The following is a 13,468-nucleotide window of genomic DNA, read 5'->3' as shown; positions in this document are numbered from 1 at the left end:
TGGCATGGCAAGCTGGATGGCAGCTTTCTGCTGCGATCCAGCCTGTCATGTGAATGTAGCAGAGCTGGAGCCGTCCTGGGAACCATGGAAAGTTAAGGATGAGGTTGGTTTATTATTTTATTTTTATTGCAGGAGATTGTTGGCTTCAGCTGGAATGGGCGTGATGGTAAGTATGGTTTAATTTAGAACATTAAAGAATTGTGTGTTTATTTCAATTAAAGGACTTTATTCTGGATGTTTGTGTTTTTTTTAACTTTGACTATGGGGTTAGTAATGGGGGTGTCTTATAGACGCCTCTCCATTACTAACCTGGGCTTGATGTCAGCTGTCATTATAAGCTGACATCAACCCCAGCCCTATTACCCCACTGCCACCGCTACAGGGCTGTGGGAAGAGCGAGGCTAAGTGCCAGAATTGGCGTATCCTATGGATGCGCCATTTCTAGGGCGGCTGACGGCTGGTGTTTCTAGCCTGGGAGGAGGCCAATATTCATGGCACCCTTCCTGGGCTATTAATATCAGCCCCTAGCTGTCTGCCTAGCCTTTGCTAGCTATTAAAATAGGGGGGACCCCACCTCATTTTTTTGGGGGGTCCCCCATTTTAATAGCTGGTAAAGACTAGGTATTCAGCTGGGGGCTGAAATTAGTAGCCTGGGAAGCTCCGTGGGTATTACCCCCTTCCCAGGCTTCAAATATCTGCCCCAGCTGTCTGCTTAACCTCCGCTAGAGACTAAAATTACGGGGAACCCTACGCCAATTTTTTTTTTAATAAATCCATTATTTTAACACTAAATGACAAGTACAGTAATCAACACTATCACTGTACTTATATATGTGACTGACATGTTTCTATCTATCTAATCTATGTGTGATGCTCTATTCTTTCTGTTCTAAATTGTCTGGTACCGGTGTATGCTGCTGATGAATTGCCGGCCGGATTTTTTAAAGAGACAAAAACATTATTATTTTTTTTTTTAATAAAACCTTTATTTTAACACTAAATTACAAGTACAGTAACCAACACTGTCACTGTACTTCTTATATATGTGACTGACATGTTTCTATCTATCTAATCTATGTGTGATGCTCTATTCTTTCTGTTCTAAATTGTCGGGTACCGGTGCATGCCGCTGATGAATTGCCGGCCGGCTTTTTTAAAGAGACGGGTGCTTGAAAATCGGAGGGCACTTGTGTGTTCCAAGTGCCCTGCTATGTTTTTCATGCACCCTCCTATATACCCTGCCTGCCTGTCTGCCTATATATTCTGCCTGCCTGACGTTTAATTGAGCACCGTTCCCATCGATTTGGCCAATTTTTGACCTTCTGCAGACTGCCGGGTGGGACCACCAGAAAAATGCTCGAGTTTCCCATAGACTTACATTGGGCTCGTTGCTCAGGTCGAGCACCCGAGTATTCCAATGTGCTCGACCCAAGCTTCGAGCACCCGAGCATTTTAGTGCTCGCTCATCACTAGATCTGATGATTTGCATACCCAAGTTCATACATTATGGCAAAACATTCCCCAGACAACCAATAATTACCTTATTGATAGCAGCCAAAGCATCTGAGCGCATGTATTTCTGTGCATCACACTCATTCTCGAAACTGATTAAATTGAGATGTGTTTAAAATATTGTATCAATTTGTTAGTCATTCATAAATGATTAATATGTTTATCGATTTCCAGAATTTACAACTTTTCTTTCTTGATGTTGCAATTTCATTGCTGAGGCGTGTATTTAATAGCAGACCATCATGTGGCAGGTCCACTGTAAGAAGCGAGGTACTAGCAGGACCAGCTCTGTGCTTCTACAGCTCTAATGACATACCCGAAACAGGAAACACTGCTAAGGCCCGTGACCAAGGGAAATTGGTGTAGCTTTGATAACAGAAGTAAATTACTACATTTTACAAAATTGCATCAAAAACACATCCGAACAACTTTTCTAATATTTACCATTGCTTTAGAGGTCTCGTTAAAGGGAACCTGTTACGTCCTAAATTCCTATTAATCTGCAGATAATGGGTTAACCTGCCGGTTAATAGCATTCCAAAACTTCCCAGCCACTGCACTGAGAGCCCCACTGCTGGGAGGAAATTACCTTTATTCTTCCCGGCAGCCTTGGGCTTTCAGTGAGAGAGGCGCTGCTTCAGTCACCGCTCAGTATAGTGAGCAGTAGCTGTAACTACACTTCGCTAATGACTGATAGCCGGTTCTGTACTGATGCACTGCTGAGCCAGCTGTCAGTCAGTGCCGGGGTGTGGTTACTGACGCAGGTCACTATGTAATGAGCGGTGACCGAAGGAGCACCTCTATGACAGAAAGCCCAAGGCTGCTGGGAGGAATAAATTTCAGTTCCTTGCACTAGCTGGGCTTTCAGTACAGCGGTCGGGTAGCTTTGGAATTCTATTAACCTGCAGATTAACCTAACATCTGCAGGATAATAGCGTTTTAGGACATGACAGGTTCCCTTTACGTTTTCACATTGATTCATTTCATTGCTGCCATAAATATTGATAATTTAATATCTTTTTTTTTTACAGTGGTTAGCAGAATGATCCTGGAGGTATTGTGCTCAGGAAAATTTTTTATATATTTTACTTGCAGCTTTTTTGTGTGCTTCTTCAATGGAGAAGCTTCTAATTCTCCTACCACAGTGTATTCACTGGTGGTCTTCCAAAACTTCCCTTGACTTGCCGTTCAAGTGATACCTTTTATTGGGAACTGGAAAGTTTGAGAGTGCAGCATTCCCAAACACAGCAAAGTTTCTACACCAGGCATATCACTCTGCTATTAAGCTTCCACTTAGTAAGGTCATCAGGAAAGAGCCTTCTTAGGCCTGGCGAGAACATGAAAGTGCCAACACCATCTATCTTGAAAATGTAACATATACATTACTTAATAAACACATTGCTGGATGATAAAAGGACATGTTCTCCTGATATCCTGGAAAATGAGGCTATGATAGTGTGATGAATCATTGACTGCAGGAGTGAGGTGTTCTCCATGATGATATCACCTATATGGCATGTGATTGGCAGCTCTAAGCACCAGAAAGAGTAGAGAGGGACCTGCCGATTGTTATCACTGGAGTATTGGGGGTTTTAATGGATTAGAATAGGATAGTTTTTTATCCAGACAGGGCTTTTTCCGAGTGTTGGAAGACCTCTTTAACACTCTCATTTGAAACCGGACCTATTTCTGTCATTGGATCATTCAACATTAATATTTACCCGCGCTCATGTCAAAGTGATGAGCGAGCCCTCAAAATATGTTAATTTTTTCCCTCTATAGTCTCAGTCAACAACATTCCTATTCAATATGCCATTACATAGGGTTACCTATACCTATGCGATGATCCTGTGAATTATTATATAGAGCACACTGTATATACTATATATGTGTTGTTCTGCAATCTTTTAATTAATCTCTAATTTCTGTATGGCACAAGACTCTCATATATATTCCAAGACGTCTTGTGATCATTGCATAATAGGTTTTCCAACAACTCACTGTGCCGACCCAAAATCTGCTCAATCCATAATATAACAGATTTTTTTTTATTGCATTTGGCCTTGTGTCTCTCTTTTTGTCCTGGAAGTAGATTTGCTGATGTTGGATTTTTGTTAACTGTTACCTGACTGCTTTGGTGAATGAATAGGAGTATAGAACTGAGGGCTACATCTGGGCGTAGGATGTGGTTACTCTTTGTCAGCAGAAAAGAAACAAAGTGAAAATGTTATTGCGTTCATTGCATTGTGGCAGCTACAAAGTTCAGGTCTACCGGTAGCAAAGTAGTTAAGTCACATTTCCTCTGATCCATAATCCCTCAGTAATTAACAGAAATGGAAGTACTTACATATGAATTGTTACATAAGGGGAGTGCTGCTGCTTCTTACAGTTCTGACGGAGAGGAATTTTCTGCTAAAGAGTTTAGGTAACCCAGAATATACCCTCATAGATCCATCCAGCAACACACTTCTAACACATCAAAGAGTTAGTCCCACTAGGACAACCCCTTTTAACTTTGACTGGCAATCTGATGATGATTGTAGGTCCAGCTTCTGATCAGCTAGGTATATTCCGCCAGTCATACCTTTCCCTTCAGTGATGAATGAATAGTCATCCATTTCAAAAATAGACACCCACGTCAACGAGAATTTGACTTTTAGAGGAGTTGTCCCTTTTACAGACATTTCTTCCTTGGCTACGTAGAATTGTGTGGATATGTGTGCAAAATAATAAATAATCCAAAGTGCATAATGAGTTACATTATCCCTGTGGGACTATTTAATATAAGGGTCTATGACTTGAGGTTTGTTCAAGGCCCATGGGATCTTTAGTTCTCTCTTACTAAGGGTCATTTGGCACTAGAGAAGACTTTGGGGTCACTATCAAATCTTCTTGTAATTAAGTGAGGCTTGAGAAAAAACAGATCTGTTGCCTATTACTAGATTTTGCTAAGTAGCTTCAAGTACTGATCTGCAATATGTTATTTTCCTTTTATCATCCAGATGAAATAGTCCTGGAGTTTTGTACCAGAAACTTAGTTAAAGCCATGTACATATGATCTGATGAAGGTTGCATAGCTCCATAATGTATGGCTCCCTGCACTTCTGGATAGTGTGCTAATTCATTTATTATGCTAATTAATTAATTTATTTTACTCACTTATATAGCGCCATTAATTCCACAGCGCTTTACAGACATTATCGGCACTCTCCCCATTAGGATTCACAATCTAGATTCCCTATCAGTATGTTTTTGGAGCTAATGTGCATGAGTCTTTAAAGCAAATTAGAACCCTTTAACTAGATGACCTACAGAATTGTATTTATTTTATTTTCAAATGTACATCATTTAGAGCAGGGATGTCAAACTCAAACACACAGAGGGCCAAAATTAAAAACTTGGACAAAGTCGCGGGCCATCCAGTATACAGTTTAATGGGCCCCACATTGTCCTCCATACATAATGATGAGCCCCACATAGTCCTCCGTACAGAATAATGGGCCCCATATAGTCCCCTATACAGAATAATGGACCCCACATAGTCCTCCATGCAGAATAATGGGCCTCACATAGTCCTCCATACAGAATAATGGGCCCCATATAGTCCCCTATACAGAATAATGGACCCCACATAGTCCTCCATGCAGAATAATGGGCCCTACATAGTGCTTCATACAGAATAATGGGCCCCACATAGTCCTCCATACAGAATAATGGCCCCACACAGTCCTCCATGCAGTATAAAGGCCCCACATAGTCCTCCATACAGAATAATGAGCCCCTCATACTCTTCCATACAGAATTATGGCCTCGCATAGTTCTCCATACTGTATAAAGGCCCCACATAGTCCTCCATATAGAATAATATGACCCACATAGTCCTACATACAGAATAATGGGACCTACATAGGGGTGGCGGTTCTGGTGTCATTGACCAAATATAATCACCCTGCGGGCCAGATTTGGCCCACGGGCTAGAGTTTGACATGCATGATTTAGAGCAATGTATTGAGTTCTGCTATGATCCCATGTAAAACTTGTTTCAATGATTGCTAAATAGTCCCTTTGCACATATGTGACTTTAAGTCACATGTCTGTTCATTACAATTCAATTGTATATACACCAATATTTATAGTGAGCTAATTTCACAAATGAGAGTTTGCTAAATATTAAAAATATAAGTATATATAGGTACAAACATTTGAGTACAATTTATGGATAAACTATCTTTCATAGTCTGTCATTTTATTTAGGTCATTTACAAGCTTTAAGTTACTTTCTAGACTACTTACCCTGCTGGGAAGGATTATTGCATAAAAAAACTGATTTTTAGAAATACAAAGTCTATAAGCCAAAGTGGATGGCGTTATGGATAAATAAATGGTGATGCGTTATTAGTATAAAAGCTAGACTAATGGTGAAGTTGGCGTGAACCTTGCCAATGTATCCAGCAGCGTTATTCCTCTGTTTCTAATTATGAGTCAGTCCTTATGTTTGTATATTACCACATGTTGTTTATTAATAGAAATGTCATAAAAATTGAATTTTGATTTTCTATTATTCTTAGCACTGAAGAGGTCGTTTGAGGTAGAGGAGGTCGACCAATCTCCGAACCCCTCTATCCCACCACGCAGAACCCCAAACCCACTGCTGAGAGGTGCAGCTGCACAGAAATTCCAAGACTCCAGTACTAGAAATGAACCACCATTGAGACATGGAGATGTTGGTGGTCAGAGGTCGCCTAAATCATCACTAAGACGTATAGAGTTGTCTGGATCCCGGCACCCAGAACCTATGTCAAGACGAACAGAGATTTCCATTGACATCTCATCCAAACAGGTGGAAAATTCTGCTCCAGCAGTGTCAAGGTTTGGTTTGAAGAGAGCTGAACTGTCTGGGCATAAACCTCCGGAACCCATACCAAGAAGAGCAGAGATTTCTCTGGGAAAACCTCATGACCTCCGTGGAGAGTCCCCTAGTTCAAAAATACCTGAATTGAACCAAAGAAAAGTAGAAGAAAGCAATGCCAAACGAATTGAGATACAGGTGCCTAGATCTCCAGAAGTTCTCCCTGTCAAGCAAGTTGAAAACTCCATTCCAACATCCACAGCGCTTCACCATCAACAAGAACCCAAACCACAACCTGTCCAGATAGAAGTTCAACAAAGGACCCCTGAGAGTAAGTGATGTCTTCTTAAACCTGTCAAAAGATTTTTATTTGGATCATCTGTAATTCAACAACTTCATGTAAAAAAGAACATTGTGTTAATTGATTAGGATACCACACTACATTATGGCCACATGTAGATCTGACACAATCTTTTTGCAGTGGGTGGACCCAAACCTCATAGGGCCACTATTCAAGAGTACTATATGGACCCCTTGTTCTTTATTAATCCAGTATAAAGTAACACCTTTTGTCTCTCTAATAATCCAAAAGTAATTATGAGCCATGAAATTCATTATCTCCTTGCCTTACATACAATCAAGTAGACAGTAGAAAGTGGATCCTATTACCTAGAGGGTCCTATGCAGTTGCAACACTGGACAAATGTTGTGTTCATCTCTGCATTGGCTGTTACAGAATGTGATTGTCCTGTGGTAAGTTATACAACTCCTACTTAGTTTTTGTTGTTTATATACCTTTAAGCAGTCTATCTACATAAGAGAAATTCAAATATTTGTCCAAATTCAACTATTTCAATGGTAAAGGCCGAAACTGTTATGTGTATCATAGCCTCTTGAATTTCCTCCACATGCAAATTTAAAGGGAGTATGTCAGAAGGATTTCATACCCTAAACAATTTTATGCACATATAGTTCTTTCAAAGACAAGTCCAGCAATACCTTTACATGGTCAGTATGTTCATCCAGTACTGAGAAATTTGAATTTATATGCAAATAATGCTGAAGAGCTATGGTAGATCTGAAGCTTCTGTCACTCCAGCTCTATTTCCTGCCCTGCTCCACCTCTTCCTGCTTAACCCACATCTCCTTTGTCTGAAGTCATGCAGCATAGAGGTGGTCAGTCAAGCAGGAGGAGGCAACGCTGGACAGGGAATAGAGCTGGAGTGACATTGGTTTCAGATCTACCATAGCCGTTAGCATATCAATTCAAATACTGATTTCTCAGTAATGGACAAACAGACAGTCCATGTAAAGGTATTGAGGTATTTGTCTTTGATTGGGGGGGGGGGTACAATTCTGCTGACAAATTCAATTAAAGGAAAGTAAGTTTGAACATATTGGATTTTAGTTTCATTTATTCTTACAGGAAATAAGTCGCTGACCAAGGGGTCTGACAGCATTGTATTCCCTTCTTCCTATAGTCTATAGAAATAACCATCTATGCTCAGCTGATCCATGCATGCTTGTTCTTTGGTGGATTTGGTTAAAAAAAAGCTGTTTGCCAAAAGAGCGGAAAGTTATATCATGTGTATGGCAGCTTCAGGGTACCATATTCTGGAAATGTGGCCTTTGAACCCAAAGGATTGTTTGTTCCCCTTGATTTTCAAAAATGTAAATGCATTATGATGGTACTAGGAGATAAACTTGAGAAGTCAGGGGCCATTACATGGTGCAAAAAGTTTTTGTACAGTTTGTATAATGTTAATGGATCCAAATTCAACATGTGACCCTCCTAATGTTTTATCATTTGATGCATTGCTTTCTATGAAAGTGTAAGTCTATGCGAAATTTGACACCCGGTTTTTGCAGTTGTTACAGTTGTGGCGCCAGACTGATTGAAGCAATGGCCTCCTACCTATTATCATTTACTTGTCCTGCATTTACTCCTTTACTAGCTCAGTCAATATATGGACTTGCTTGGGATATTCATGACTTTATAATTTTATTGTGGTTGTTATCTTTTTTAATCAAATGTAGACATTGATTTGGGATAGACGGAGGTAGACTTGTGTCTCTTGTGTGAGACAGTATTCGTCGGATATTTTATACTAAAGCTCTTTGCACATATTGCATCATATGATTAATGAATAACCCTTGAAGAATGCCCTGCGCCCAGACTTCCAAAATGGTCTTATTGTTTGGCTCACACGTCTCATGACTGTTCCTGGTTTTCAGTAATATATAGAGTTCGCTTTAGTCCCCTGATCTCAGAGACATGGATGAATGATAGTGTTTTACACTTTTGATACTAATATTCCCCCTTCTACAGTCTTACATAATGCATAAAATAGTGTTAAGGGCGGTTTCCACAGTTAGAAAAGTGGAACCGAACTGAGCAGATGGTAGAAAAAAAAATTAGGCCACGGCCCCACTATCAGTATTTGGTCAGTATTCGGTCAGTATTTTTTCTCAGGAGTGAGAGCCAAAACCAGGTGAGGAACAATCAGAGAAAAGGTATAATAGAAACAAGTCACCAATTCTGCATTTATCACCCACTCCTGGTTTTGGTTCCCACTCCTCAGAAAAAATACTGACCAAATACTGATAGTGGGGCCGTGGCCTTAGAGATAGTATTCACCCTCCCTCGGTCAAACTCCAACTCGGTGCTTTGGTTGCAGCAGTGACATAACAACTATAATACACATAATCACTTCAGCCAATCACTGAGCTTGGTGACTCGTGCCGTCAACAACAGCAGAGCCACTGAGCTTAGTGACTGGCTGCAGCGGTGTAGTTAGTGTTATAGTCATGATGCAACCACTGCAGCTAAACACAAACACTGTAGCTGCAGCGGAGAGCTGCAACTGGACTGAGGCAGAGTTATTACTTTCCCTTATTTGTTTTTTTTACAACTATCTGATTGCTTGGGGTACAGTTTTCTATAAGCAAAATCCTTTGCATAACCATTTAAAGGGGGCTAAGTGATAACTTGCTGATGGATGGGCGTCCGAACGCTGAGCCATGAGATGGGGTCAAGAGTAATGCTCACTGTCACTCCAGTCAATGTCTATGGGATTGCCGGAGGTAACCAAGCCTGCACTTAGCTATCTCCTACAGTCCCAAAGACTTTGAATGGAGCAGAAGTGCATATTCTTGACAGCCACTCTATTGAAATGGGGGACTCTTGATTAGTATGACTACTGTTCTTGAGAATGGTGTGCTTCTCAGCATTCAGTAATCAGGAAGTTATGCCTCATCCCATGGATAAATTGACAAAGACCAACAATGGTTAAAATGTTGCATGTACCAAGGTGAATAAACACTTTTGGATTCAATTTCGAGTACTGCGGATCTTCTACTTTTCTCTTCTCTGTGAATAGGTAAAAAATTATAATCTTCATTTCAGTTTTTCTATCTTCTTCATGAATTAATCCCTTACATTTTAAAAATCTCTGCTTTCAGTTAATCAGTGGGAATATCTATGATTTCCTTTATGTAGACAAAAATCTGTCCTAGCCATGTGATGGACACACTGGTACACGGCTCATTACAGCTACAGGATGGTTATCAGAGCTGTGTCTTTTTAAGAAGCACACCCATCTATATTTTTGCATTAAATGTTTGTGTGAGTTTATGAATATACTCACCTACCGCCTCTCTCTCCAGGATCCAGCGCCGTTCTTCTCCTCTTCTCAGTGACGTCACCTCTCTGCAGACTCTCTGGGTCAAGATGTGTTCTGCGTGACCCCCCAAGTGGCTTTTACAATCTAAGTCTTTAGAGCATCAGAAAGAGGCTCTACAGCTTTCATTATAAAAGAGAATTCTGGCTCGCACATGGAGCATAGGGAATTGCAGTGACGTCACTGAGAAGAGAAAAAGAACGGTGCTGGATCCCAGAGGGAGCTGTGCTAGGTGAGTATATTAATACACTCACACTACATTACATGCACATCATATACACACATTTAATGCAAACAATATAGATGGGAGCGCTTCTTAAAAGATACAGCTCTGATAACCATCCTGTAGCTGTAATGAGCCGTGTACCAGTGTGTCCATCACATGACTAGGACAGATTTTTATCCACAGGAAGGGAAAAATGTAGAACTGCAGCCAGCAGAGATCTTAAGGCGGCGTGCCCACTATGCGTTTTTCAAGCGTTTTTGCTGCGGAATTTCCCCAGCGAAAACGCTTAAAAAACGCTTGCTAATACGTGCCCTATGGTCCCCAATAATAATCCGCATGTGCTGTGCACATGCTGCGGAAATTTCCGCTGCGGATTATCATTGCTGAAAAATACGCAGCATGTCCATTAATTTTGCGGACATGCAGCGTATTTGCCAAAATTGACTTGCATTGAATCGCATAATATACGCATGAGTACATGTGCACATGCGGATATTAAGCGATTCAATGTGGGGATGGTACCCGGGTCTGGAGAAGAGGAGACTCTCCTCCAGACTCGGGTACCATAGAACCTGTTAAAAAAAGAATTAAAAAAAAGATTAAGATTATACTTACCTTCCGATGGCCCCCGGTCTCCATAGAGATGCGTCCAGTGTGTTGGGCGGCTCGCGTGACCTGTCACATGACTAAATGACATTATGAAAGGTCCTTTCACACCACCGCGGGCTGTACAAGAGACTGGACGCAGCGGAGAAAACACAGGGGGCCATCAGAAGGTAAGTATAATCTTTATTTTTTATTTTTTACCATTCTTATTCTTTTTTTTTAACTATTACTTGGTCACACTATATACGCCGGTTGCATGGATTTATATACTGTGACCAAGCTGTCAAGCACTTTTCCAAGTGATGCTAAAATCATGCGTTTTTCCTGCCAGGGAGAAACGGAAAAAATATGCAGCATTTCTGCTTTGTGGGCACTTAGCCTGAAAACCATAAAGAATTGACACATAAAGTATGTTAGAAAATGTTATAACTTTTCATTATACAACGAGATGTCAGAATATCCCACAATAAATAAAAATGTTGTGCCAGTTACTCTGTAATGAATTGTGCACATTACTCCCTACAGGTCTAATCAGGTGTCTAACTTGGGTTACATAGGTTTTGTCTTTTAGCTTTAAAGCCCCCCATACACATTAGACTAATGTCGGAAAAAACCTGCCGATATCATCAGGTTCGGCCAACAGTCTAATGTGTATGAGGGCCCTGGATAGATGATTGTTGGGGAAAATATTAATCCGTCATGTCTGATTTTGGACTTTCTATCATGTTGTCGCCCAGAGATAAACCACCGACAGACATGTCTGGCAATGGCTCTCACTTAGAGAACATAGAAGCTCTCAGACAAACGAGCTCTCCTGTGTATGGGAGAACCGGCCGAGATAATGTGTGTGGCGGACTTATATGTTGTTCATAACTTTGATGAGATAGGTAATCAATATCAGGGTCCGAAATCCAGCACCCCCACCGATCTGCTGTGATTAGCTCCAGAAATGGCCAGATGTAGACTATGTACAGAGTGAACAGCGCAGCTCAGGATTAGTGACTGCTGCTTAGAACTGCAGCTCAGCATCTATTCAGTTAAAGTCTACAATAAGTCAAATATTCTTAATAGAATAAAAACTGCCAGATGTGAACATAGAGAATATTATCTAAGTTACAATCTTCGGTCTAAGGCTGTACCACAAAATACAAAAAAACCATGTACAATTAAAATACAAATAGATGCGAAACAAGTTGAAATGTCATAATAATATTTGGGCTTTCTTAATGTCATTTCCAATTTGTTGTGCTATACACAGTAGAGAAAAATAGTTTAATGTGCACTGCACTGATGCAGCACCCAGTTAGATCCTTCATGGCAACCTGTCTTACTGTCTTAAAGGGGGTTGTTCATTACACGGACAACCCCTTCTCAATACCTATGTTTCCCCCTTGTAAAATAATAACACTTATACTCACATCCAGTGCAGGCGCCATTCCAGCGGTGTCGGCACTACCTCTCCTGGGGATCGCGTAACATTGTTATGTCCAGTGATACCTGTGGTCAATCAGTACTGGATTCACTCTTCCCACCTTCGGACAAATCATATACATCCGGAGGAAGTCATTGCTGCTGCTGTTCCATTTCTCCCGGAAGTATGCGATATGTTCAAATACGAGTGAATCCAGCACTGATTGGCGATTGGCCGCCGGGATTGCTTGACATAACAATAGATGAGTAAAAGTATTATTATTATTTTACAAGGGGGAAACATAAGGATTGAAAAGGTTTTTTTCTGAGTAGTGGACAACTCCTTCAACTTCTTCTCCTGGCTTCCTCAGCCCAGGATTCCCGGGTGCTCTCGAGGTCCAAAGACATCAAAACATCTCAGGTCAGCGCACGTCATGATGTTAAAGTCTAGTGATTAGACAATGCCGGGCCTAGTAGCCTACATAGGCGTCCAGGATGTCAGGTCAAAGACTCCAGGAGCTGATGACTGTTTGCCATGGAGGCACAAGGACGAGGCAAATCATCTGTAGTACACAGTCATATCCCTAATTTAATTTTGAAATGACTAATCACTAGTTGAACTAGAACTAAACAGGAAAACACACACAGTAAGGAAAAAGTTGGTTGAAGTGTATTGGATTTGATTGCAAAATGACCTATGTCTATGGGACTTAGGGGAAGGGGGTGTGCAAGGACATCTGACCTAGTGAGTCATGAAACATACCCAGTAAATCTGGGAATTCTGTTGTTCTGGGAGGAGACCGGAAACTTTGGCTGTATTCCTCAATCTAAACCCTGTTGTTGGCCAATTATGGACTCAGTGCATCGTGTCACGCTACTTTTTGTTTGTATCATTTGGCAGATTTTAGTGGAGTGGAAACATTATTGAGTAATGGCAACTTCTATCATCACTGTTTAGCAGAATTTGCTAGAAATTAGTTGTAGGAATATTAGATATTGGAAAATTGCTATGTGTAGTTGTTTTCTACACAGACAATTCAACAAGTCAGCTTGTCCTTGGCCTGAGTTTCAGCTTTACAGCCCGTGCTTGTGACCTGATCTATCATTATGCTTCACTACCCGCTATTACAGCCTTATTCACAGTCACTAATTTCATCTAATTTTGTAATTGAACTAATGAGATGT

The 13,468-nt window shown here is 40.8% G+C and overlaps 1 protein-coding gene across 3 annotated transcripts in view; it reads left to right on the top strand.

The window, feature by feature from the left end:
- Nucleotides 1-13,468, top strand: part of SEPTIN9 (septin 9) — a 321,204-nt gene that overhangs the window by 186,601 nt on the left and 121,135 nt on the right. For all 3 annotated transcript variants that reach the window (XM_073683981.1, XM_073683983.1, XM_073683982.1), the window contains one exon: nt 6,081-6,692. In XM_073683981.1, the coding sequence (XP_073540082.1) occupies nt 6,081-6,692 (612 nt within the window). The remainder of the gene's footprint in view (nt 1-6,080; nt 6,693-13,468) is intronic.

The sequence above is a fragment of the Phyllobates terribilis genome, unplaced genomic scaffold (genome assembly GCF_046119375.1).
Source record: "Phyllobates terribilis strain yellow unplaced genomic scaffold, ASM4611937v1 Scaffold_5__5_contigs__length_657084704, whole genome shotgun sequence".
In the NCBI taxonomy this organism is placed as follows: Eukaryota; Metazoa; Chordata; class Amphibia; order Anura; family Dendrobatidae; genus Phyllobates; species Phyllobates terribilis.
Note: the sequence above shows the minus strand (reverse complement) of the source record. Positions and strands in the feature narration are given on the sequence as shown.